The 26,703-nt window shown below is 40.3% G+C and overlaps 1 protein-coding gene across 1 annotated transcript; it reads right to left on the bottom strand.

Moving 5' to 3' along the window:
- Nucleotides 1-269: 269 nt before the first annotated feature.
- LOC125557537 (atrial natriuretic peptide receptor 1-like) lies at nucleotides 270-25,691 on the bottom strand. The gene is made up of 9 exons (XM_048720204.1): nucleotides 24,843-25,691; nucleotides 15,606-15,915; nucleotides 14,720-15,057; nucleotides 11,236-11,371; nucleotides 11,071-11,157; nucleotides 10,095-10,211; nucleotides 8,336-8,479; nucleotides 1,588-1,757; nucleotides 270-689 (listed from the first exon to the last, which is right to left on the bottom strand). The coding sequence occupies exons 1-9, from the start codon at nucleotides 25,233-25,235 to the stop codon at nucleotides 270-272; spliced, it is 2,115 nt and encodes a 704-aa protein (XP_048576161.1). The 5' UTR covers nucleotides 25,236-25,691.
- Nucleotides 25,692-26,703: the final 1,012 nt, after the last annotated feature.

A 26,703-nucleotide genomic window follows, 5' to 3' on the forward strand; every position in this document is an offset into this window, starting at 1 on the left:
CCTTATTTGTAAGACATGTCAACGAGCGCCCGGTAAACTCAGGTGGTAGAGCGTCAGACTTATTTTTCTCTTTTTATTAGAAAAAAGTTTTCGCATCTCTCGACCTTATTTATAAGACATTTACCGTATTTTCTCGTTCTTCCTGTGGGCCAGATAAAGAGCTTGCCTTTTGCCGCCTGCTTTGCCTGGTCCCCCTTTCCCCTTTAATGAATTTTCCTGCTTCCCCTTCCCTCTCCTCACTTTTTTTTCCCTGCACCCGCTCCTCATCCTTATCTCCGGCCCCCACCCTCTGCCCCTGCCTTCACCTTAAGCGTACCAGATGATAGATATTCTCCGTACCCACCCCCTCCTCCCCATGTAAGATTATTGCATTTCTTACCACGTGCCTTGCGCTGTGCCTCCATCAGCGTGTTTTTCATCTGTGTCTCGAATTTACGCGGGACGTACATCACAGACATGGGTGCGTCTCCACGAAAGGTCACATTCTTGCCCTTCTGCATAAGGAACTTCTCAAGGAATACCCCCCTGCTCTTGAATGTCTGTGAATTCTCTACAATAATCCCCACGGTGTTCCAGCCGAAAAAGTCCAGAAGGGCTTGGACGGAAGGGCCGATGGCCCCGTCTGCTGGAATGGTCCGGGCGAACGTCGGGTACAAGGCTTTGTTACTGACCTTCTCATCTTTGCATAACTGTAAGACGCGAGAGAAAGTGATGTCGTAGAATTAATTATGTTTAATTAATGGAATATTGGTACATTGTACTCACATGTGATATAAACAGGTTGTTAACTTAAATATAGTAGACAGACATATAAGCGGAAATTTCACTGTGATATTGTACAAACATTGTATAAGCACGTGACATTAGCAGGAGATTTACTGTGAGTAATATTGTACTCTCAAGTAATACTAAGGGTTACTGTAATTAGTACTCGCGTGACCTAAGCAAGAGAATTAGTGTATTGTATTATTGTACTCACAAGTGATGTAAGCAGGAGATTTTCTGTAATATTGTACCCACACATTGTATAAGTGGTAGATTTGCTGTGGCGTAATATGGTACTCACAAGTGAAATAAGCGGGAGATTTGCTGTAATATAGTATTCACGCGTGATATAAGCAGGTGTTCTTCTGTTATATTGTACACACATATTGTATAAGCGATAGGTTTACTGTACTGTACTGTATCATATTGTACTAACATGTGAAATAAGCAGGAGATTTGCTGTAATAATGTAGCCCCACTGAAGCGTGACATAAGAGAATGTTTTAATGTATTATTGTACTCACATGACAAAAAAGCGGGAGATTTGCTAGGGAACTTAAGCAAACACGTTTCTCGACGACAGACGGCAACAGGAAGTAGATAATCTTTATGTTTAACGCTATCGCAAAGCTAGAAGGTTTCATACTTTAGACTGCGTGGTAAAATAGATACGTCTTCTGTCATTGGAATTGAGCAAAAACATTAAAAAGACGGAAAACGTTAAACTTCCGGTTGCCGTCTGTCGTTCAGAAACATGTTTGCTTAAGTTCCCTGACGCGTGACATAAGTGGAAGTTTAAATGTACTACATTATTGTACTCACATGTGAAATAAGTGGGAGATTTACTGCGGCAGCAATGCGTGCTTGTATGGAGCACTGACAGGCGAGCCCCATGATCACATCCACCCTTTTCTCGATGAACTCCAGCATTTGGTCAATGGAGCGTTGCTCATCACACCTCGTGTCACTCCACACAAAAGATAGGTGATGCCCTACGTGGGAATAAACATCTTATGAGCGCCACACAAAGGATAGGTGATGCCCTACGTGGGGATAAACATCTTATGAGCTCAACACAAAAGATAGGTGATGCCCTACGTGGGGATAAACATTTTATGGGCTCAACACATAAGATAGGTGATGCCCTGTGCAGGGATAAAATCTTATGAGCTCAACACAAAGGATAGGTGATGCCCTGTGCGGGGATAAACATCTTATGAGCTCCACACAAAGGATAGGTGATGCCCTGTGTGGGGATAAACATCTTATGAGCTCAACACAAAAGATAGGTGATGCCCTACGTGGGGATAAACATTTTATGGGCTCAACACAAAGGATAGGTGATGCCCTGTGCAGGGATAAAATCTTATGAGCTCAACACAAAGGATAGGTGATGCCCTGTGTGGGGATAAACATCTTATGAGCTCAACACAAAGAATAGGTGATGCCTTGTGCGGGGATAAACATCTTATGAGCTCAACACAAAGGATAGGTGATGCCCTGTGTGGGGATAAACATCTTATGACCTCCACACAAAGGATAGGTGATGCCCTACGTGGGGATAAACATCTTATGAGCTCAACACAAAGGATAGGTGATGCCCTACGTGGGGATAAAAAACTTTATGAGCGCCACACAAAGGATAGGTGATGCCCTACGTGGGGATAAACATCTTATGAGCTCAACACAAAGGATAGGTGATGCCCTACGTGGGGATAAACATCTTATGAGCTCAACACAAAGGATAGGTGATGCGTTATGTGGGGATATTTAAACATCTTATGAGCTCAACACAAAGGATAGGTGATGCCCTACGTGGGGGTAAACATCTTATGAACTCCATACAAAGGATAGGTGATGCCCTGTTTTGGGATAAACATCTTATGAGCTCAACACATAGGATAGGTGATGCCCTACGTGGGGATAAACATCTTATGAGCTCCACACAAAGGATAGGTGATGCCCTACGTGGGGATAAACATCTTATGAGCTCAACACAAAGGATAGGTGATGCGTTATGTGGGGATAAACATCTTATGAGCTCAACACAAAGGATAGTGATGCCCTACGTGGGGATAAACATCTTTTGAACTCCACACAAAGGATAGGTGATGCCCTACGTGGGGATAAACATCTTATGAACTCCACATAAAGGATAGGTGATGCCCTTTATGGGGATAAGCATCTTATAAGCTCCACAGAAAGGTTAGGTGATGCCCTACGTGGGGATAAACATCTTATGAGCTCCACACAAAGGATAGGTAATGCCCTACGTGGGGGTAAACATTTTATGAACTCCACATAAAGGATAGGTGATGCCCTTTTTGGGGATAAACATCTTATGAGCTCCACATAAAGGATAGGTGATGCTATACGTGGGGATAAACATATTATGAGCTCAACACAAAGGATAGGTGATGCGTTATGTGGGGATATTTTAACATCTTATGAGCTCAACACAAAGGATAGGTGATGCCCTACGTGGGGATAAACATCTTATGAACTCCACATAAAGGATAGGTGATGCCCTTTGTGGGGATAAACATCTTATGAGCTCCACATAAAGGATAGGTGATGCCCTACGTGGGGGAAAACATCTTATGAACACCACATAAAGGATAGGTGATGCGTTATGTGGGGATATTTAAACATCTTATGAGCTCCATACAAAGGATAGGTGATGCCCTGTGTGAGGATAAACATCTTATGAGCTCCACACAAAGGATAGGTGATGCCCTACGTGGGGGTAAATACTTATAAACTCCACATGAAGGATAGGTGATGCGTTATGTGGGGATATTTAAACATCTTATGAGCTCAACACAAAGGATAGGTGATGCTCTACGTGGGGATAAACATCTTATGAGCTCAACACAAAGGATAGGTGATAAGTTATGTGGGGATATTTAAACATCTTATGAGCTCCACACAGAGGATAGGTAATGCCCTACGTGGGGATAAACATCTTATGAGCTCCACACAAAGGATAGGTGATGCCCTGTGTGGGGATAAACATCTTATGAGCTCAACACATAGGATAGGTGATGCCCTACGTGGGGATAAACATCTTATGAGCTCCACACAAAGGATAGGTGATGCCCTACGTGGGGATAAACATCTTATGAGCTCCACACAAAGGATAGGTGATGCCCTGTGTGGGGATAAACATCTTATGAGCTCAACACAAAGGATAGGTGAAGCCTAACGGGGGAATAAACATCTTGTGAGCTCAACACAAAGGATAGGTGATGCCCTACGTGGGGATAAACATCTTATGAGCTCCACACAAAGGATAGGTGATGCTATACGTGGGGATAAACATATTATGAGCTCAACACAAAGGATAGGTGATGCGTTATGTGGGGATATTTTAACATCTTATGAGCTCAACACAAAGGATAGGTGATGCCCTACGTGGGGATAAACATCTTATGAACTCCACATAAAGGATAGGTGATGCCCTTTGTGGGGATAAACATCTTATGAGCTCCACATAAAGGATAGGTGATGCCCTACGTGGGGATTAACATCTTATGAGCTCCACACAAAGGATAGGTGATGCCCTACGTGGGGGTAAACATCTTATGAGCTCAGCACAAAGGATAGGTGATGCTCTACATGAGGGTAAACATTTTATGAACTCCTCATAAAGGATAGGTGATGCCCTACGTGGGGATAAACATCTTATGAGCTCAACACAAAGGATAGGTGATGCCCTACGTGGGGGTAAACATCTTATGAGCTCAACACAAAGGATAGGTGATGCTCTACGTAAGGGTAAACATTTTATGAACTCCACATAAAGGATAGGTGATGCCCTTTGTGGGGATAAACATCTTATGAGCTCGATATAAAGGATAGGTGATGCCCTACGTGGGGGTAAACATCTTATGAACTCCAGATAAAGGATAGGTGATGCGTTATGTGGGGATATTCAAACATCTTATGAGCTCAACACAAAGGATAGGTGATGCATTATGTGGGGATAATTAATCAACTTATGAGCTCCACACAAAGGATAGGTGATGCCCTACGTGGAGATAAACATCTTATGAGCTCAACACAAAGGATAGGTGATGCGTTATGTGGGGATATTTAAACATCTTTTGAGCTCAACACAAAGGATAGGGGATGCCCTACGTGGGGGTAAACATCTTATGAACTCCATACAAAGGATAGGTGATGCCCTACGTGGGGATAAACATCTTATGAGCTCCACACAAAGGATAGGTGATGCCCTGTGTGTGGAAAAACATCTTATGAGCTCATTACATAGGATAGGTGATGCCCTACGTAGGGATAAACATCTTATGAGCTCCACACAAAGGATAGGTGATGCCATACGTGGGGATAAACATCTTATGAGCTCAACACAAAGGATAGGTGATGCCCTGTTGGGGGATAAACATCTTATGAGCTCAACACAAAGGATAGGTGATGCCCTACGTGGGAATAAACATCTTATGAGCCCAACACAAAGGATAGGTGATGCCCTACGTGGGGATAAACATCTTATGAGCTCAACACAAAAGATAGGTGATGCGTTATGTGGGATATTTAAACATTTTATGAACTCCACACAAAGGATAGGTGATGCCCTACGTGGGGATAAACATCTTATGAGCTCAACACAAAGGATAGGTGATGCATTATGTGGGATATTTAAACATCTTATGAGCTCCACACAAAGGATAGGTGATGCCCTACGTGGGGATAAACATCTTATGAGCTCAACACAAAGGATAGGTGATGCCATACGTGGGGATAAACATCTTATGAGCTCCACACAAAGGATAGGTGATGCCCTGTTGGGGGATAAACATCTTATGAGCTCAACACAAAGGATAGGTGATGCCCTACGTGGGGATAAACATCTTATGAGCTCAACACAAAGGATAGGTGATGCCCTACGTGGAGATAAACATCTTATGAGCTCAACACAAAGGATAGGTGATGCGTTATGTGGGATATTTAAACATCTTATGAGCTCCACACAAAGGATAGGTGATGCCCTACGTGGGGATAAACATCTTATGAGCTCAACACAAAGGATAGGTGATGCGTTATGTGATGATATTTAAACATCTTATGAGCTCCACACAAAGGATATGTGATGCCCTACGTGGGGATAAACATCTTATGAGCTCAACACAAAGGATAGGTGATGCCCTACGTGGGGATATACACCTTATGAGCTCCACACAAAGGATAGCTGATGCTATACGTGGTGATAAACATCTTATGAGCTCAACACAAAGGATAGGTGATGCGTTATGTTGGGATATTTTAACATCTTATGAGCTAAACACAAAGGATAGGTGATGCCCTTCGTGGGGATAAACATCTTATGAACTCCACATAAAGGATAGGTGATGCCCTTTGTGAGGATAAACATCTTATGAGCTCCATTTAAAGGATAGGTGATGCCCTACGTGGGGATAAACATCTTATGAGCTCCACACAAAGGATAGGTGATGCCCTACGTGGGGGTAAACATCTTATGAGCTCAACACAAAGGATAGGTGATGCTCTACGTGGGGGTAAACATTTTATGAACTCCACATAAAGGATAGGTGATGCCCTTTGTGGGGATAAACATCTTATGAGCTCGACATAAAGGATAGGCGATGCCCTACGTGGGGATAAACATCTTATGAGCTCGACATAAAGGATAGGCGATGCCCTACGTGGGGATAAACATCTTATGAGCTCAACACAAAGGATAGGTGATGCCCTACGTGGGGATAAACATCTTATGAGCTCAACACAAAGGATAGTGATGCCCTACGGGGGGATGAACACTTTATGAGCTCAACACAAAGGATAGGTTATGCCCTACGTGAGGATAAATATCTTGTAAGCTCAACACAAAGGATAGGTGATGCCCTACGTGGGGGTAAACATCTTATGAGCTCCACACAAAGGATAGGTGATACTATACGTGGGGATAAACATCTTATGAGCTCCACATTAAGGATAGGTGATGCCCTTTGTGGGGATAAACTCTTTATGAGCTCAACACAAAGAATAGGTGATGCCCTACGTGGGGGTAAACATCTTATGAGCTCCACACAAAGGATAGGTGATGCTATACGTGGGGATAAACATCTTATGAGCTCCACACAAAGGATAGGTGATGCTCTGTGTGAGGATAAACATCTTATGAGCTCCACACAAAGGATAGGTGATGCTATACGTGGGGATAAACATCTTATGAGCTCCACACAAAGGATAGGTGATGCCCTACGTGGGGATAAACATCTTATGAGCTCCACACAAAGGATAGGTGATGCCCTACGTGGGGATAAACATCTTATGAGCTCCACACAAAGGATAGGTGATGCTCTACGTGGGGATAAACATTTTATGAGCTCCACACTAAGGATAGGTGATGCCCTGTGTGGGGGTAAACATTTTATGAGCTCCACATTAAGGATAGGTGATGCCGTTTGTGGTGATAAACATTTTATGAGCGCCACACAAAGGATAGGTGATGCCGGGCGAGGAAAAACATTTTATGAGCTCGACACAAAGGACAAATGATGCCAAGTGAAGATATGAGGAGAAATATCTCATGCGCTCAACGACGAGTGGTCGTACGTATTGAAACAAGTATTTTATAAACTTTAGCCAACAAAACGACATTAGCCCTTCACGTTATCGTGAAAATGTTATAAATTTTGGTGACAAAATAAATGTTTTAGATAAATTTCTGTATTCTCTAAGTTGAATGTTTGTCACCTTACGACTAGGTAGTATTTTGCCATTTATATCACGTTTGCTTGTTTATGAAACGCTAAAATATACGTTTGTGCTGTTGATTTGAATTTAAAAGATTGGCCGGCAACCTTATCAAAACTTGTTATTTCTATAATAATATTATTCTATGCGATAATGAATGTTGAATCACCCGCTCACAGTTTATTCCCTTTGTCAATAAATTACACGAGTGGCCAGCAAGCCCAAAATGCCCCACGTAACTAAAAATGATAATTGGCATCAATTGATAATAATTGATATCAGTTTACCTAATGGTTATCAATTGATATCGAAAATTGATAACAATTGATAATCAAAATTTGAAATTAATAGAAAATGATAAGTAATCGAATTGATAACAGTTGATAATCAAGTCAATTTAATCAATATAAATCGAAAAGTGATTTATAGCTAAAATGCGCCGAATCAATTAATAATAATCGATAACAATTGATGACGGGAAAATGTGGATGAGTATCAATTGCTAATAATAATTGAAAACCATTTAGTAATTTGATATGAATTCTTATTAATTGCTTTTTGATTATCAATTTCATCAATAGTTACGTCGGGAATAACGTGAGTAATATGCGCGCCTAATAGGATATTACGCAAAAACGATGTTGGATTACATGTAGAACCGGGTTACTTCAGATGACTAAAATGACAATAACAGTGCACGGTTTATAGAGATTTTATCCAAGAGTAAAGTTGAATCACCTGGAGGTACTTAATCGGAAGAAGTCAAAACTAATAAAAAGCCAATAACGCACGCATCTTATAAAGACTTTCCTCACAGTAAATACAATACCTGGTAGTAGTTTACTTTCGTTGTTGATGCGATCCACAGTCACACTAATGGCGGCCGCGTGGAATTTTCCGGCAGCTCCGCTCGCTGCGTCGTAACCACCAGTCATGTTGTATGGGACGAGAAGAGCAATGGTGATGTTTTTACCTTCACAAGTAACGAATAAATAAAACATCACACCAAGCCAACAGCTACAATTTGAGCTTGAATGGAGTTTCATTGTGAGTCAATATTTTTTAAACAAAAACAACGAATTCTATTTTGTAACAGTTCAGATGTCGGGTATTTTTAAAAGTGCCCTCTTGTTCTTGCAGAGCTTGAAGTCAACGTTTCAAAGTTAAGACCATTCTTTATGAAGGCAATAAAGGGTTTCACCATAAAATGTGTTCATTAATGGCTTTCTCAATTCCTGTTACCATGAGTAATTAAAAAATGGATCTTGAGAAATAAGAGTACTTTTTAAGGCGCGATTAATCTTCAGAACCAAGAATAAAACTAATAAAAAAAATTATCAATCTCTTTCCAGAGTTGCTGTAGAACTAAACTTCCATTTTCCGGTTTCTTCGTTCCTTGTATAAGGCCAATATCTCGTTGAATTTTAAGCAGACAATATCGCTCTAATCCACCCCAACTTTGTCAAAACATTGACAGCAATGGTAAAATTGTTGACAATAAAAAGCGTTAGTTTCCGATTCCATCCGGTCTCCAATTGCGAAATTGTAGTTCTCCAAAACGATTCCAATTAAACCTGATAGAGAAAATCGAGCTCTTAATTTGAATACATCACCCGCGGCTCACTAAATAAGCAAGAAAAAAAGTATTACACTTTCGTAATACAAATATTTATATCAGAAATCCTAAAAAGTGCTTTTCATGGGCAAATATTAAAAACTTCCCTGCTGTGTTTCTTATTCACCATCGGTTCAGTTTAGAATAAGGAAACTTGATATAGATCATCGAATTGCTAATTGCTTCATGAAAGTCGCAGCCTAAAAAAGATTTTAAATGTCGTAGCTAGGGAACCAAGTGCTGTATGAAAAGGCGGTGTTTGAGAAGGGATGAATTTGATACTTTAATATCTCTTAAGATGTAAGGATCTAGGAAGGCAAGCCGATTGGAGGACTTAATCTGTTTTGGACTGTTATTGGTGCGCGTCTTTTCACCAGACATTTCGTCTTGTTGTGAATAAACAAAAAAACGGTTTTTCGCTATCATGTTTTGCGAAGAAAAGAGAGCAAGGTTACATGAAATAATTACCTTAAAAGCACCTGTTGTAGCAATTTCCATGTATTCATAAGTTTTGATATCTGACTGTGCAAAGTTCCAAATTACTTTACCTCCTGTTGAAAGAAACCTCCTCCCCCTCTCCCCTATATCAATCAATGGCAGTCATTTTTCTAAATGGTCTACACGAGCCTGGGGCGAGAGCGCGGGGACCTATAATCTTATAAAATCGCTAGGTCCTGAGCCTATTTCAAAATGGCGGCAAAAACATTGCGAAATTCTCGACGTCCCAATTTCTAGGGCGACAAAAAATGCAACAACAAAAAATGATTGAAGCGGACTTCCAAATACGGTATGTAATGTCCTAATAATGATTTTACTGAGCGAAGTAGAAAAAGGGTTTCTTAAAATAAGATTGATTGATTGTCCCCGACCCCACTATCTGGCTCTTGTACAAGTAAACCTAAATATATATTAAAGAACAACAACATTCCCGACGGAAAAAAACGGAAAAATTGCCAAGCGTTGGTTTAGATACCTCGTTTTCGTCTATCTTTTGGCGGCTGGTTCCCAGGCCATCGCACGGTCCCGTTCATTTTAATCACGTGATCTCCCCGGCTGTTTACTCCAAATCTCCCGATGACAATAAATGACTCTATGTTTTAAAAACACAATCAGCATCATATCATAAGAAACTTTATCCCTGTAAATGCAATATCCCATAGTCTACTTTAATACATTAATCGACGAAAAATAACCACAATAAAACGAAATTATTAAAATAAAGTTGAAATTACTATTCACTAGATGTGAATGTCGATTACTGCATTCAGTTTGATAAAGGGGGAGCGATAATTGTGAGCTTAAAATATTTCTCGGCTTGAACGTGTCCACTAATTAGGTGTGAAAGATCAAATTTGTTATTGTTTTTAAAGGCGCTCTAGAATTCCGACTCGTCATTATCTGACTGAATATGAGAGCACTTTGTGGGTGGCTACAGAGCCGTATTAGACCTGGAAATATTGGGGGAGGGGAGAAGGAGGTACGACACTGAGACATAATGAAAAATGCAAACAGCTTTCTCCCTATGGTCAATTCTAATTTTCAAATTTCAAAAATATACTAGGGGGGGCATCGGCCTTGGGGATTTGTCCCCGCTTTACCCTCCCTCTCTCCCAAAGCCGCATTGTCACCAGTTTACTTCCGGAGGTCCGACGGAAACCTCAACCGTTAAAAGACAAAAGAATCTGTTAAAATCCGAGATATTAAACAGGCCATCCGCTCTAAATTATCAATCACATCCTAAAAGAAACTTCCAATAAACACACTGCTTTCAATATTTAGAAATGTTTTCGCGTTTTCCGTTAAAAATCATCGGGTATTGTTACGTAACCGACCGGAAGTAAACTGGTGACAATGCGGCTTTCATTCTCCTAATTCGTCCCTCTTTTGAAAACAGGGTAAGCGAGTCCTCTCTTCTGACTAGATTTTTTTTATAGAAAAGGCGTTATTACCTGTGGGTGTTTGTCTGTAATCCATCAAAACAAGGTCAAAGTCAACATCGCCATTAGAATCGATATAGCGATCATAGCCTGTGATACCTGTAACGGACCAGGACAATAGATGCATTCATATTAGAGATGCATTCATATTTTGGTGCATAGTGGTCAAATACTTACTGGTGTATGATGTATTGTGCAGCTTAGACATGACTAGTTTCCCATCAGATATGCTAGCTCCTGATGCCAGACTTCTGTTGACCGCGATGGCAAACTGAACAATCGCGTCATATAAATACGCCCCTTGGATAGGTGGCTACAAGCAAAGAAATATTTAAATGGGACGGAGAAAAGGGCGTTCCAGAGATTATCGATATTTGGACGGAGAAAGAGACGATCCAGGGGACATCGATATTTGGACGAAGAAAGAGATGTACCAGAGGGTATCGATATTTGGACGGAGAAAGAGATGTACCAGAGGGTATCGATATTTGGACGGAGAAAGAGACGTACCAGAGGGTATCGATATTTGGACGGAGAAAGAGGCGTACCAGAGGGTATCGATATTTGGACGGAGAAAGAGACGTACCAGAGGGTATCGATATTTGGACGGAGAAAGAGGCGTACCAGAGGGTATCGATATTTGGACGAAGAAAGAGGCGTACCAGAGGGTATCGATATTTGGACGGAGAAAGAGACGATCCAGAGGACATCGATATTTGGACGGAGAAAGAGACGATCCAGAGGACATCGATATTTGGACGGAGAAAGAGACGATCCAGAGGACATCGATATTTGGACGAAGAAAGAGATGTGCCAGAGGGTATCGATATTTGGACGGAGAAAAAGACGTACCAGAGGGTATCGAAATTTGGACGGAGAAAGAGGCGTTCCAGAGGGTATCGATATTTGGACGGAGATAAAGACGTACCAGAGATTATCGATATTTGGATGGAGAAAGAGATGTACCAGAGGGTATCGATATTTGGACGGAGAAAGAGATGTACCAGAGGGTATTGATATTTGGACGGAGAAAGAGATGTACCAGAGGGTATCGATATTTGAACGGAGAAAGAGGCGTTCCAGAGGGTATCGATATTTGGACGGAGATAAAGACGTACCAGAGATTATCGATATTTGGATGGAGAAAGAGATGTACCAGAGGGTATCGATATTTGGGTGGAGAAAGAGATGTACCAGAGGGTATCGATATTTGGACGGAGAAAGAGATGTACCAGAGGGTATCGATATTTGGACGGAGAAAGAGGCGTACCAGAGGGTATCGATATTTGGACGAAGAAAGAGATGTACCAGAGGACATCGATATTTGGACGGAGAAAGAGACGATCCAGAGGACATCGATATTTGGACGAAGAAAGAGATGTACCAGAGGGTATCGATATTTGGACGGAGAAAGAGATGTACCAGAGGGTATCGATATTTGGACAAAGAAAGAGGCGATCCAGAGGACATCGATATTTGGACGAAGAAAGAGACGTACCAGAGGGTATCGATATTTGGACGGAGAAAGAGACGTACCAGAGGGTATCGATATTTGGACGGAGAAAGAGATGTACCAGAGGGTATCGAAATTTGGACGGAGAAAGAGACGTACCAGAGATTATCGATATTTGGACGGAGAAAGAGACGTACCAGAGGGTATCGATATTTGGACGGAGAAAGAGGCCTTCCAGAGGGTATCGATATTTGGACGGAGAAAGAGACGTACCAGAGGGTACCGATATTTGGACGGAGAAAGAGACGTACCAGAGGGTATCGATATTTGGACGGAGAAAGAGACGTACCAGAGGGTACCGATATTTTGACGAAGAAAGAGATGTACCAGAGGGTATCGATATTTGGACGGAGAAAGAGATGTACCAGAGGGTATCGATATTTGGACGAAGAAAGAGGCGAACCAGAGGACATCGATATTTGGACGAAGAAAGAGACGTACCAGAGGGTATCGATATTTGGACGGAGAAAGAGACGTACCAGAGGGTATCGATATTTGGACGGAGAAAGAGATGTACCAGAGGGTATCGAAATTTGGAAGGAGAAAGAGACGTACCAGAGATTATCGATATTTGGACGGAGAAAGAGATGTACCAGAGGGTATCGAAATTTGGACGGAGAAAGAGACGTACCAGAGATTATCGATATTTGGACGGAGAAAGAGACGTACCAGAGGGTATCGATATTTGGACGGAGAAAGAGGCCTTCCAGAGGGTATCGATATTTGGACAGAGAAAGAGACGTACCAGAGGGTACCGATATTTGGACGGAGAAAGAGACGTACCAGAGATTATCGATATTTGGACGGGAAAAGAGACGTACCAGAGGGTATCGATATTTGGACGGAGAAAGAGGCCTTCCAGAGGGTATCGATATTTGGACGAAGAAAGAGATGTACCAGAGGGTATCGATATTTGGACGGAGAAAGAGACGTACCAGAGGGTATCGATATTTGGACGGAGAAAGAGATGTACCAGAGGGTATCGATATTTGGACGGAGAAAGAGACGTACCAGAGGGTATCGATATTTGGACGGAGAAAGAGACGTACCAGAGATTATCGATATTTGGACGGGAAAAGAGACGTACCAGAGGGTATCGATATTTGGACGGAGAAAGAGGCCTTCCAGAGGGTATCGATATTTGGACGAAGAAAGAGATGTACCAGAGGGTATCGATATTTGGACGGAGAAAGAGACGTACCAGAGATTATCGATATTTGGACGGAGAAAGAGACGTACCAGAGGGTATCGATATTTGGACGGAGAAAGAGGCGTACCAGAGGGTATCGATATTTGGACGGAGAAAGAGGCGATCCAGAGGGTATCGATATTTGTAAAGATCTTCCTACGTCTACAAAAAAAACTCGACTATATTCATTTTCAAAGCTAAACAAATTGCCTGCTGTCTAATCAATGGGCTCAGTTCTCTGGTACGATTCCTAAGCTGGACAAGGGGGCCAACTCGATAACCTTCTAGTTCTTTTTTTTTTTTTTTTGCTCCCTTGCTCGCACTTTGTTTCTAACATCTTTTTTCCTCATTATGAGTTACTTTTCACTAGTTGTCTAATATATATGTTGTAAAATACGAATATAAGCTAAATAAACAAAGATTAAAAAGATAACTGCCCTTCTCCCTTTTTAGACTGGATACGAAAACCACATCACACCCCAAATTTTTTATATATTGTTGCTCCTTCCTTCGGTATTATCCTCCTCCCCTCTCCCCCCCGCCCCCATATAAAGAAACCGTTGTCGTTTTAGGGGTCTGGTACCGATGAATTTTAGTATCTTTTGAGGAGCTTTCTCCATTGACTAAAAATGGTCACAGTCACTGATTTTCTCTTCTGAATACATTTCCGAAGTTTGCGAAGCACCTGCGGTACGGCAGCCCTAAAAATGACAAGAATGGCGCAGGTTTTCCAAATAAGGAACATATTAGTTTCCTTATATGGAAGTGACCGCGTCTGGGAAAAACTACAATTTTTGGCTAAATTTTCTTGATATGCCCCCCCTTTGTCTCTCCAGATATTCTGAATACCTAGTTTCTTGACCACACAGGGTTCCCAAATCCGTCACAAAAAAAGAATCGACTGTACGTATTGACTGTATAATATTAAAAAAGATCGGGTCTCCCTCCAGTATTCTTACCTCTTTTGACCAGCCCGCCCCTTCATATACAGTACTATAAAAAGGCGCCTCGTTCGATCGCGACTTTAAGCTCGCAACAAACTGGTCGTACTGCGACGTCCTATTAGGATTCACAGACACCAACAGAACAGCCTCCATAACCGAAGCGAAAGACTGGCCCTGGGTATCCCCAGGGTACTCCCCACAGAACCATTTTCTTGGAGAAGCAACGTTGTTCCAGACAGTCCCATGATCCAAAGCGAATAGTATAAAGGCGTAGTCCGTAATGCGCAGACCCAGTCTCTTTGCATAGGCCACACCCTCACGGCCAAGTCTGTAGTCCATTGCAAAGACAAATACTGTAAAGAAAGCCCGAGGTCAAACCGAGGTCAGCGAAGATACTTTCTTGCGCATATTTTATAGAATATTGGGGCTTATCAAACAATACTGGTGAAAATTCTGTAGTCATTCAAAGCATCTCAGCACTGTGCTGGTGCTGTCTTTCTTTCATTTCATTGACAAGATGACCTATGGTAAGGAAGATTGTACCTTTCTGACCTCTCAGCTAAGGGGTGTTCAACTGTTATTTTCAAGCGTTTTTATTAGCCAGCATTAAAATTTTCGCCAACCAATGAATGAATGAAGCCAGAAAGCGGTTAAACGCAATCGCAAATTATTGAAAAAGTCCACATGGATTTGTAGTGGGGAAACGCGCACGCGTTACGTTTTAAGCGGCCAAATGACAATAAAAAGAATAAAGCCAGAAAGTCTTATTTACATTGAAAGATGTAATTTTTCGTCGCTCTCTGGTGTGACAGGCGCAGCAATTTCTATGTTCATTTTGGCTTGAATTAGCCGATCAAAAAGTCAAGTAACTTCTTACTTTCTTACGTCGCATTACACTTACTTCTAACATCATCGCGCATGCTCCGTAAGACCTTCTCAAACCCAGCCCCATCATTGGCTGTCGTGTAGAGTGACGCTGATTGGATAGTTTTCTGCACGGCTACTGTTACTCCGTGTAATGTGAGGTATGTATGCATCGCCTGCGCTCTCTGTCTCCACTCCGGTGAATCCTCTACAACGAGTCCAATCCAGGCCCAGTCGTAAAGTTGTAGAAGTTTGAGAAGGGGAGGGGCCAGGCGAGAATTTGCGGGAATCGTCCTTGCAAACGTGGAGAAATCCTTTTTGTCAGATAGGACGTCATTTGTACATAGCTGAAAATTTTAACACAAATACACGATCGTTAGTAAGCTTTCAAAACAAAATGGAATTTAGTCACGTGCATAGGGGGTGCGCCCTCGACGGCCAAAAAGTGGCTGATGGCTTATTTCTTATTAAGAAATCTTCAAATCCCATGTTTTTTCCATATGATAACTATGCTGCGCCCCCTTCAGCCAATCCTGGGTACGCCCAGGAATGAATAATACAAAGACTAATTGCAATCTGATTGGATGAACTTCGAGCCAATTCCTGATAGCCCGTTTAACGATCAGCGCCTAATCAGGGGTTAAAATGCGCTAATCGTAGGTTAGCTAAGCTACGGAAAACTCACCGTTCCCGAAAGCCAAGTAATCCCCCGATTTACTAACCCTGGATTAAGCGAGTGAAAAACTGGTTTGACGAGTGAAATTCACGCAGGATAACCAGTAACTCAATAGAGAGGAACTCAAATTTACCCCCAAACACCTTCTACATCGCCTTTAATTACCTCCATTTCATTGCCAAAATGTCATTTGCAGGATTCGAGTTGGTGCGTGGCACTAGCGAGATTCATTTCAAGTATAAATTTCATGTAACTTTCTGTCTGTCACAATTTTTGAGGCAGCATCGCAACGACGGTCGCATAACAAAGCAAAATATTAGGATAATTTGATCCCTACATCATTTTTGTGTAACGTCTTTTTTGTCGGTAACTTCATTTTATGGAACTTTAGTTCTACTACAAAGTTTGGGAGGCTTGTGTTACGCCAACTAAACCGTAGATTAACGAGTTAACCCACCTCGCGGCGAGCAGAGTTAGATTTTACCTCCAAACTGACCCAGAGTTAGCGCTAACCAGCGTTTCGGGAATAGAACTAATCCGGGGGTAAAATTTTAATCGTGGGTTAGGGCGAATTTGACCCTCGGTTAGCGCTAATCGGCTTTTCAGGAACCGGCCCATGGGTTAGAATTTACCTCCAAACTAACCCTGAGCTAGAGTTAACCAACGTTTCGAGAACAGAACCCATCGGGGGGTAAAAAATTTAATCGTGGGTTGGGGCGAATTTAACCCTGAGCTAGCGCTAACCAGCGTTTCGGGAACAGAACCAATCCGAGGGTTAAAATTTTAATCGTGGGTTGGGGCGAATTTAACCCTGGGTTAGCGCTAATCGGCTTTTCAGGAACCGGCCCATGGGTTAGAATTTACCTCCAAATTAACCCAGAGCTAGCGCTAACCAACGTTTCGGGAACAGAACCAATCCGGGGGTAAAAATACAATCGTGGGTTAGGGCGAATTTAACCCTGACCTAGCGCTAACCAGCGTTTCGGGGACAGAACCAATCCGAGGGTTACAAATTTAATCGTGGGTTGGGGCGAATTTAACCCTGGGTTAGCGCTAACCAGCGTTTTGGGAACAGAACCAATCCGAGGGTTAAAAATTTAATCGTGGGTTGGGGCGAATTTAACCCTGGGTTAGCGCTAATCGGCTTTTCAGGAACCGGCCCAGGACATGACAGGGGCTTCCTAGCTGTGTATATTCTTAATATATATCATCGCATCTTAATTGACTTAGCCATGATACCACGCGCCACATAGATGAGCCGTATTGAGCGCACATAGAACCTCGCTAAGTCGAAGTCACATAACTCGTGGTGTATTGAGCGTACCATAGAACCTCGCTAAGTCGAACTCAGATAACCCTTGTTGCATTGAGCGAACCAAAAGACCTCGCTAAGTCGAACTCAAATAACTCGTGGTGTATTGAGTGTACCATAGAGCCTCGCTAAGTCAAACTCAGATAACTCGTGTTGTATTAAGAATACCATAGAACCTTGCTAAGTCAAACTCAGATAACTCGTGTTGTATTAAGAATACCATAGAACCTGGCTAAGTTGAACTCAGGTAACTCTTGTTGCATTGAGTGTACCATAGAACCTCGCTTAGTCGAACTCAGATAACTGTTGTTGTATTGAGCTTACCATAAGACGTCGCTTAGTCGAACTCAGATAACTCTTGTTGCATTGAGCGTACCATAAGACCTCTCTAAGTCGAACTCAGAGAACTTGTGTTGTATTTAGCGTACCATAGAACCTCGCTAAGTCAAACTCAGATAACTCATGTTGTATTGAGCGTTTGAGCGTGCCATTGCTAAGTCGAACTCAAGTCGAACCCGTATCCCCTAACTCGAACTAACTTACATTGAATTTTCACTTAGATTTTCGCATTTTTACACAAACAACTGGAGTGAAACAGATAACTAAAAAAACCGCTAATTTTAAGAAACTAAAAAAAACCATAATAAAGATGCCTGAAAAATGAACCGCAACGAAAAAACGCTTTTTTAAACGTTTAACGTAAATTAGGTGCCCCCATTGAAACCCTCAATTTTACCGATTTTGATGCTTATTTCGTTTGTTTCTAATTTTTGAGTGAGGATAAATATAGTTTGATTTTTGGATAAAGATTTTTTTTCATTATTTTTATAGAAATACAAGCAGCTATTTTTTTTTCAATCGACTCCTGACTGAGTTTATCACTTTTACTGTATATCAAGCTTCGAGACCCAAACTTCAAATGGTATCTATTTCTTGTTCCAGTTAAAGGATGTTCGAATCACAGAGGATTCGAGTGACCGGAAATCAACGTTATATTTCCCTTTCTTTTTTCCCGCGAAAAAACTTCGAGCCTCATTATGGTGTGCATTGGCGTCGTGTGAATGTAAAACCACACCACAGACAATGATTTTTCAGTTAAAAATTATCCACTCCATTCACTTTTAACCCAAGTACATAGTGTCATTTTAGTCAGAGAAAGCCTTTATCACTTAGAATTTTAAGAGTGATATGCCTTCAGTGATAGACGGACACTTCCGTGCTAGCACTGATTTGCGTGGTCTCAAGAGCGAAAAAACGTTTGTGACAAATTAAAATAAATATAGCTGAAAATGCCCCCTTAAGGTGTCACTCTTCTGATTTTACAATATCTTTGCGTTTATTGATCGTGTTAGTGTCTGAAATTGCATCCGTTGTCTCCGATATATAACTTTAATTTTGGGAGCTCTTTTTGATAATGTTTTGCAAGCGTTTCCTTTTGATTTCGTCAAGATATTTATTGTGTGTCTTGCAGAACCGGATAAGGGTAATGAATTGATAGGGTGAAACCATGTTTATGAATAAGTGATTAAAATACGTCAAGTGTAAAAGTGCTAACATAATTAAATAAATAATGAATAAAAGAGGAGTAACCCTCCAAAACAAGTTCGAATGCTTTAGTTTTCTTATTTTTCCCCATTATGTACAACAAGATTATTTCTTGGTGACTTTGTATGCGTAGTAAAAGCTCACAACAACAAAATATTTCACCAGTCAAACTCAACTAAAAGTGTGTTGATGCTGGGTGAATGCTGGGTGAATGCTGTATTTGTAAAACGACGTAATAATAAATCAAATGAGCTCAGAAGCCCCGAAGTCTGTCAGATATATTGGCTTTATGTCCAAACGCGTAAAAATGTAGTCGACTGAAGGAAATCGAAGGGAATTGATCCGGATCCAATTATTTTACAAGAGTCATCATCAATTTTACGCAGAAACTACGAAGTAACTATGATCTAAAATAGAAACAGCTTTAAAAAGTCGTGCTTGCGTGGACCAAGGTGTCATTACAGCTCCCAATCACCTAAGAAAGGCTGATTTTTGAGCATTGCCAAGTAAGAAGTGGCATGGGGCCTTATGTCACCTTGACACTGTTAACTGAACTTCAATAAAGAATGGACTTTTTGGACAATTTGTTTAAACGTGACAACAACACAGACAACATACAGGCGACGTTGTGCCCGAGTTGACGGCAAAACAAGCTTGTGTTTTTTTGCACGCTTATGTTTCAATTATGACCCCCCCTTCTTCCTCCCTTTACTAGGGACTGGCAACGCCCTGAATCAGAGAAATGAGGTGCAAATTTTATCTGCAAGTAATCCCAAGCGCAGTGGCAAACCATATGGCGCTACAAGGCTGATTCCAGGTTTGATTTTATTGTTGTTGTTGTTAGCAAGAGATTGGCATAGATCAAACCATACGAATGAGAGTCCCTTATTTCAGCCCTGGAGGTGGCTAACTACGTCATTTCAACGCAATTGACAAGTACTTGTTTAAAACAGTTGATAAATTATTTTTGGTACCATCTTTATATCAATCCATGACCACACGCCGGGAGAGACAAATATAAATGGACTAAAAGCACAAAACTTAGATTGTACTTTGTTATGAATTACGATAAAGATAAAGCCGCCGGCACTCCATGGAGAAATTGATTAGGGTATTTTGGCTCCAGGTGCTGTATTGGATGTAAGACGTCAGAAGTTCCCAAGAGGCCGCACAAGAAGCCACTTATAGTATGAGTAATCATGAGATCTTTATACTCCCACTATCAGATAAGGGCTTTCTCAATGATGCCTAGTGCCGTAGCAACGTCACGAATATTGATATGGCGCGCCCTTGTTTTGATAAAAAAAAAAAAACAGAAATGTTGAAGAACACTCCTTGGCGGAAATTATAATGCTTTTCAGATCATTGTGAGGGGGGGGGCATAGGTTCTGACACCTTTATTGGCATGATTAAACTAACTGATACGCTAGTCTACAACCAAACGTAACCATGCGTCTTGAAGAATATGGATAAATCAAAACAATTATCCATTAACGGTTACCAATGCTTGGCTCTGACATTGCTGGACTTTATTTAACACCATTAATTTTACGAATAATTAGTACCCATAAGCAATTTACCATTTGCCATTCACCATTTGCACTAACAACCTTTTGTAAAATAGGTGTATATGCTTCATGAAACAGCACCTTCACCCTTTAGCAGCCAGAAAACCACAAGAAACGATGAACATATAAACAACAAGCATGCATGTGCATTTATGTCTCCTAAGCTCAAACAGCACGTGTCAAAGAACCAGCGGCGATGCGGCAATGAGCTCCTTGCCGCTCCCAAAACCCTGTGTTTATCTCCTATATCCAATCTATAATCCACTACGCGCATAAAATACCCGTCTCAAAAACCACCACGGGCTCCTTAAATCCACCCCACAGCCATCCGCGCGTCTTACATACCCGTCTCAACAACCACCTCCCAAACCTTGAACTATTCCCAAACCCACTACCGAGACCTGACATCCATCCGCCCACAACCCACCTCGCGCGAGAAGCATCTATCTAGCGCATCACCGTGGGCACCTTACATGCGGCGGACGCAAATGCGGCCCCCCCTCAAAACGCGCCTTACACATCCAGCCCATAATTAGACTACGAGTTCAAGTATTTTATGAGTCAATAAATAGTCAACGAGGCGCGTAGACTCATGGAAATCGAGAACGGGTAGTCTAATTGTTTTAGTATAAATCCACTCAGATACTACGTTCAAATTAATGACGATTTTAATAATTATCAGTAATAAATAATATAACACAACGAAAAAAGTATATTACAAAAATCAAAACAGTGCGCCCTCGTTTGAAATGCACCCGGTGTTTGCAGCGCGCGCAGATAAACGAAAATCGAAAACCTTTGCTACAAAACCTTGCAGTCTTCGTTACTTTTAGTGTCCTTTTGTAAGGATGGAAAATGCATTTACTAGAACAGATTTTAAACTAAATTTATCGAATTTGAATCAAGGTTTTTCGTCTCTTTCGCCGGTTTTTTCGCTACTCACTATCTGTGGCTCAATAGATAGAATAGCCGGCAGCGTGATACAAGGCTACCCAAATAATGGTCAAGAACGCAGATTTGATGAGCAAGTCATGATCTGTTGCTTTTTGCATTTTTTGCGGGGGGGGGGGGGGGGGGGTAGGGGGTTTGTTGTTGCCGCTGCTGCAAAAATATTATATTAAAAAAGGCAGAAATAAACTTTTTATCAAACATTTATGTATTAACTTGTCGCTCACTAGAAATTTTTCTATTTTTTATATTACATTTCTCTTACAGTGAATCTTGAACAAAGGCGTTTTTGTGAACCATTGAAGATGGGCTTGTTATTGTTGCCATAGAAACTGGAAATGCTATTTTTTTTAAGTTCAAAAGGCATATGGATTATTATTCCCCTAGAAATTAAAGATAATTTCACGAAGAACTGATTGCGCATTTCACCTGATTTCCCAATAAGGAAACAAGAAGAGGCCTAGTGCAAAGTCAGATTACAATAAATTTGATTTTACAGGTAATTATTATTTTCCTAATAGCACTAATTCCATTTATTTCCACCAAAGACAGTTAACAATGTTACATTTATTTTGTATTGCGTTTTTTGTTGAAGTTTTGCTTGTGTATTTATAGCCGGTCTATCACAGACTATAATATCTCTCAACGTATTCACTCGATATCACCAAGTGTTTCATTAAAATCCAAAAAGGACATTCAGAAACAATTAAAGTCAAATGCGAAAATGTTATATTCTACCAAACCCATTTGTACATCAAACTCGTATGACATATGGCAATTTGATGTCCTGATCTTCAAGAAACGAAGAATACGAATATTAGAATAGCAGCTAGTATTTTTAGGGCAAATATTTTTTCAGTACCCCAAATATATCATTACATTATCCTCGAACATTATTACAACGTTCTACACCTTTTGAAAATATTTTCTTACCAAAAAACGCTTATTATTATTATTATTATTATTCTGATCAATGGCGCAAACGTTTTCTTTTTAACTGGTCTTTTTTATATCCTGCTTAAAAAACTATGCTATCCTACCGTTTTCGTTTCTATTGCATTAGCAGAATTTCTGCTCACACAACCAAACTCAATTCCACAGAGATATGTCTTCTAAAAAATACAGCGAGCAAAGAAAAACATGGTACAAAACAAGGACATTCAGAAACAATTAAAGTCAAATGCGAAAATGTTATATTCTACCAAACCCATTTGTACATCAAACTCGTATGACATATGGCAATGAGATGTCCTGATCTTCAAGAAACGGAGAATACGAATATGGGAATAGCAGCAAGTATTTTTAGGGCAAATATTTTTTCAGTACCCCAAATATATCATTACATTATCCTCGAACATTATGACAACGTTCTACACCTTTTGAAAATATTTTCTTACCAAAAAACGCTTATTATTATTATTCTGATCTATGGCGCAAACGTTTTCTTTTTAACTGGTCTTTTTTTATATCCTGCTTAAAAAACTATGCTATCCTACCGTTTTCGTTTCTATTGCATTAGCAGAATTTCTGCTCACACAACCAAACTCAATTCCACAGAGATATGTCTTCTAAAAAATACAGCGAGCAAAGAAAAACATGGTACGACTGGAACCTCAAAAAAATGAATAGCATTTCGAACAGATCTTTATACATTGTTTACAGTGCCACGAGAAAACGCATTTAGAATAAAATGCTCAGATAAATTATAGCAAAGAAAATGTAGTTTGAGCATAAACAGTATTAATAAACAAACCCGAGATATATATTTAGTTTTCCCAGTCCGCAAATTTGGGAGATCGTTTAAGCCTGTTTATGGAATTCCCCTTGTATGGGATCTCAGGTTTTTCCTGATCAATTAACTAAAAATGTTGTAGAGAGTTCCGCATTTCAAGTACCCTATGTGATAAGAAATGCGAGCTTTGCAGATGGCAAGGAAATCAAACTGTGAAACGTGCTTGGTAGCCTGTATAGAGACCTCCGTAGGTCTACAGGCTACGTGCTTGGTTCTTTGGTTTAAGTGGGAAAAAACTATAAAAATATATATATATATATATATTATAATATGCACATTTTCATCTTTCTAACACTTGCTAAAATGCTAAAAAATGCTAATGAAATGTGTTTTTTTCTAGGAAAATAGCCACTAGTGTGTCCTGTTTTTTGACATGTGTGGAAATTTTTGAATAACCGACTGAAAATCACCAACACATTCTGGGCTTGTATTACATATTAAATTGTTTTCATTGTTTTTAAATAATGACGTCTACATTGTTTGGGGATCTTAATTACTATCAAGATTCAAAACTTGTAAAAACACGAAAAAAGGAACTAAATACTACTTGCGTGGTAATAATAATTCATAATACAAGGTCAATGCCAATATTTTCTCGTAAAATGAACACATCAAGCTATTTATTGTTTATGTTTTGGTAGACAAGTTTGAAATTAACTTGAAGTTGAAGCCTTCATTTCATTTCTCATTTACCTATAACTTCCTTTATAAGCCGCCTTCATAACCCTGTCATATCTGCAATTTATTTCTCTTTGAATCCTTATATAAGCAGGGCTTTGCATTTCTCGCTTTTTGATTGACTCATATTCTTAGTGGCCTATTGTTTAGCCAGGTTTTCTTATCGTTTGGTTTGCCGATGGATATTGAAGTTCTTTTGACATATCTTTTTTCTTCCTAGCTGGTGTTAATTGTTCAAGCATCCGGGTAGAGTGATAAACAAGCATTTGGCGGGTAGGATAAATTCGGAACTCATAAACTTTAATTAATTTAATAAAGCAATACATTATTAATTGAATAGTCTCTTAAGACTTCAATTGTTGTGTTTTATGAAAGATCACAAAGGGAGAATTATCACGTTTTTATTGTTATATTTTAGAGGTGTTTTAAAGGTTTTAGTGACGATAATATCTTGCATAGCAGAAAATAGCAAATCTTTAAAGAATTATGGCATATCGCACTAGAATTTAAAATTACTAAACTATACAATACCTGTTTCATGCAATTTATTACGGTACCTTAATCTAATATAAATCAAGCACTTTGGAGAGCTCGAGGACACTTGAAAATCGCATAAATACGACCCCAAGAATTGAATTAAAAGCATTAATCCAACAAACACATAAAAAACGTATGTTTGGCATTTAGTGAAAGTATATTTCTTACATGTTATTGTAATATTATTGTAATATTTGACCCGCACGTGAATTACTTACTTGAGAAATTAATGGTACATTCAACGCAGAGGCCACTCTTGCTTGCGTTTCGCAGCTACAACCAGGCCCAATAAAAGCTTTCACCCCAGATTTCCATTGGGAGGCAAAAACTTGTAGAGACGTTGCTTCATTGCATGTTGTAGCATTCCAAACAAAGTCAAAACTTCGACCAGGCAGAAGTTGAGAAGATAGGACTTTCTCCTTTGCCAAGAGTGCCGCAGAAATATAATATTCCGCGGAAACCACGCTAGAATTACTCGATATGTTATACGGAGCCATTAAACCAATTGTAACACTCTCAGATATGGAGAATCGTACGCAAATGAGCAGTATACATTGTAAAGTCACAATACACACTGCCCGTTCGAAGATTGCTGTCCTCTGTGTCGGCATAGTTTAGTTGCGGCGCAAAAACCGGCAGCGCAAGTAAGCTTTTGTAGACGCCACGATTTCTCTCTTAGGATTAATTTGTGTCTGCGGTGTTAGCCCCATGGATGGTGCATGGACGGGCCTCTCCCGAGTGAGATCACATTTATAGCTGCACCAGCGTTCACGTCTTAGTTAGTATCCAAGCGGCGAGTATCGACTGACTTGAATATTCATGAGCTCGTTGTCGTCACGTTACTATTTGTAAATGTGCGACAGTGCTCGCTGCGAAATAACTGGGCTACTTTACGACACTTTGAAGTACGAAATGCTTTAACTTCAAATTTTGGCCTCTAGTGTAAAATATAGAAATCGATGGCTACTTGGTTTGTAGAGATGCGGACAAACAAGGGAAGAGCCAGAAATACTTCAAGCTTCAATTGACTGTCATTGTTATCGACAAGTTATGGCACATATCTTTGAAAGTTAAAATGCTACAAATAACCGCCGAAAGTCGATCATATCCACATTGACAAATTTGCGGGTGGTGTTTAGAATGCTTTATCGATTCTCTTATTTCAGTGTCTACTCAAACTCATAAAAACGTCTACTCACAAAAAAGTTTCACTGATTAATCCAAATGCGCAGCATCTGGAGTCCCGGTTTAGACACTGTTTACATTTTATTTCTTTCCATTTTCATATCCCCAATAACCTGTCAGTCTATTGATACTGTCACAAAGCAGATGTTACCGATCGCCTCTTTTTTCTTCGAACGTTATGAGCTTTTTTGAAGGCTTTGATTGGCTACCATTCATTCGATTCGATTGATTCGGCTATTCCGCCAACTGAGGCTTCTGATTGGCTGAGCCTCTAACTTAGAGAAAAAAAGGATTTTGGCTAGCTTATCTGCTGCCTAGAAACTATTTCTGGAAAATAATTATTATCAATTATTATGATAAAATATTGCTAAACTTTATTTTTAAAACTGCACAAGGGTTTAAGAGAATTGGTCGTTATGTTTGTCTCCCAGAAAAGAATTCATATTTCGTGTGAGCACTTTTTGTTGGTGTTTATTTTGGCTTCAATATCAATCTAAAAAAGGCATTGTTTGAACAGTAAAGATTTGTATACAGTGCACAATGGCAATTAACTACCCAACTGAATTTGAACAAAATCGGAACAGGTTTATCACAGGGGAGATTATTCTGACTCGCTTACTACTCGGGGCTCGCAGTACCAAAAAAATAGGTGCGTGTGTGCGCGTGTGTGGTGCTAAAAAGAAATCTAAGATTATCATAGAACTGCACATAAAATGGACAAAAGTGGAGATAAGATCCACGGAAGATCAATGTATCCCCTTTTTATTGAAACCCTTTCGACCCCCTCTGTTCGGAGATCCTAGATCCACCCCTGATTAGCCGACGTGACTATCAGAACTTCATTCCAAACTATACTACTTCTTATTCTACAGACGGTCTCAACACGAAAGTAAT

The sequence above is a fragment of the Nematostella vectensis genome, chromosome 12, assembly GCF_932526225.1.
Source record: "Nematostella vectensis chromosome 12, jaNemVect1.1, whole genome shotgun sequence".
Lineage (NCBI taxonomy): Eukaryota > Metazoa > Cnidaria > Anthozoa > Actiniaria > Edwardsiidae > Nematostella > Nematostella vectensis.

Coding starts and splice junctions, on each gene's coding strand:
- LOC125557537 (XM_048720204.1), bottom strand. CDS start 25,235: ATGCCGACACAGAGGACAGCAATCTTCGAACGGGCAGTGTGTATTGTG. Junction 15,916..24,842: donor ATGTACCATTAATTTCTCAA/GTAAGTAATTCA, acceptor TAAAATTTTCAG/CTATGTACAAATGACGTCCT. Junction 15,058..15,605: donor CATGCGCGATGATGTTAGAA/GTAAGTGTAATG, acceptor CTTTCTTTACAG/TATTTGTCTTTGCAATGGAC.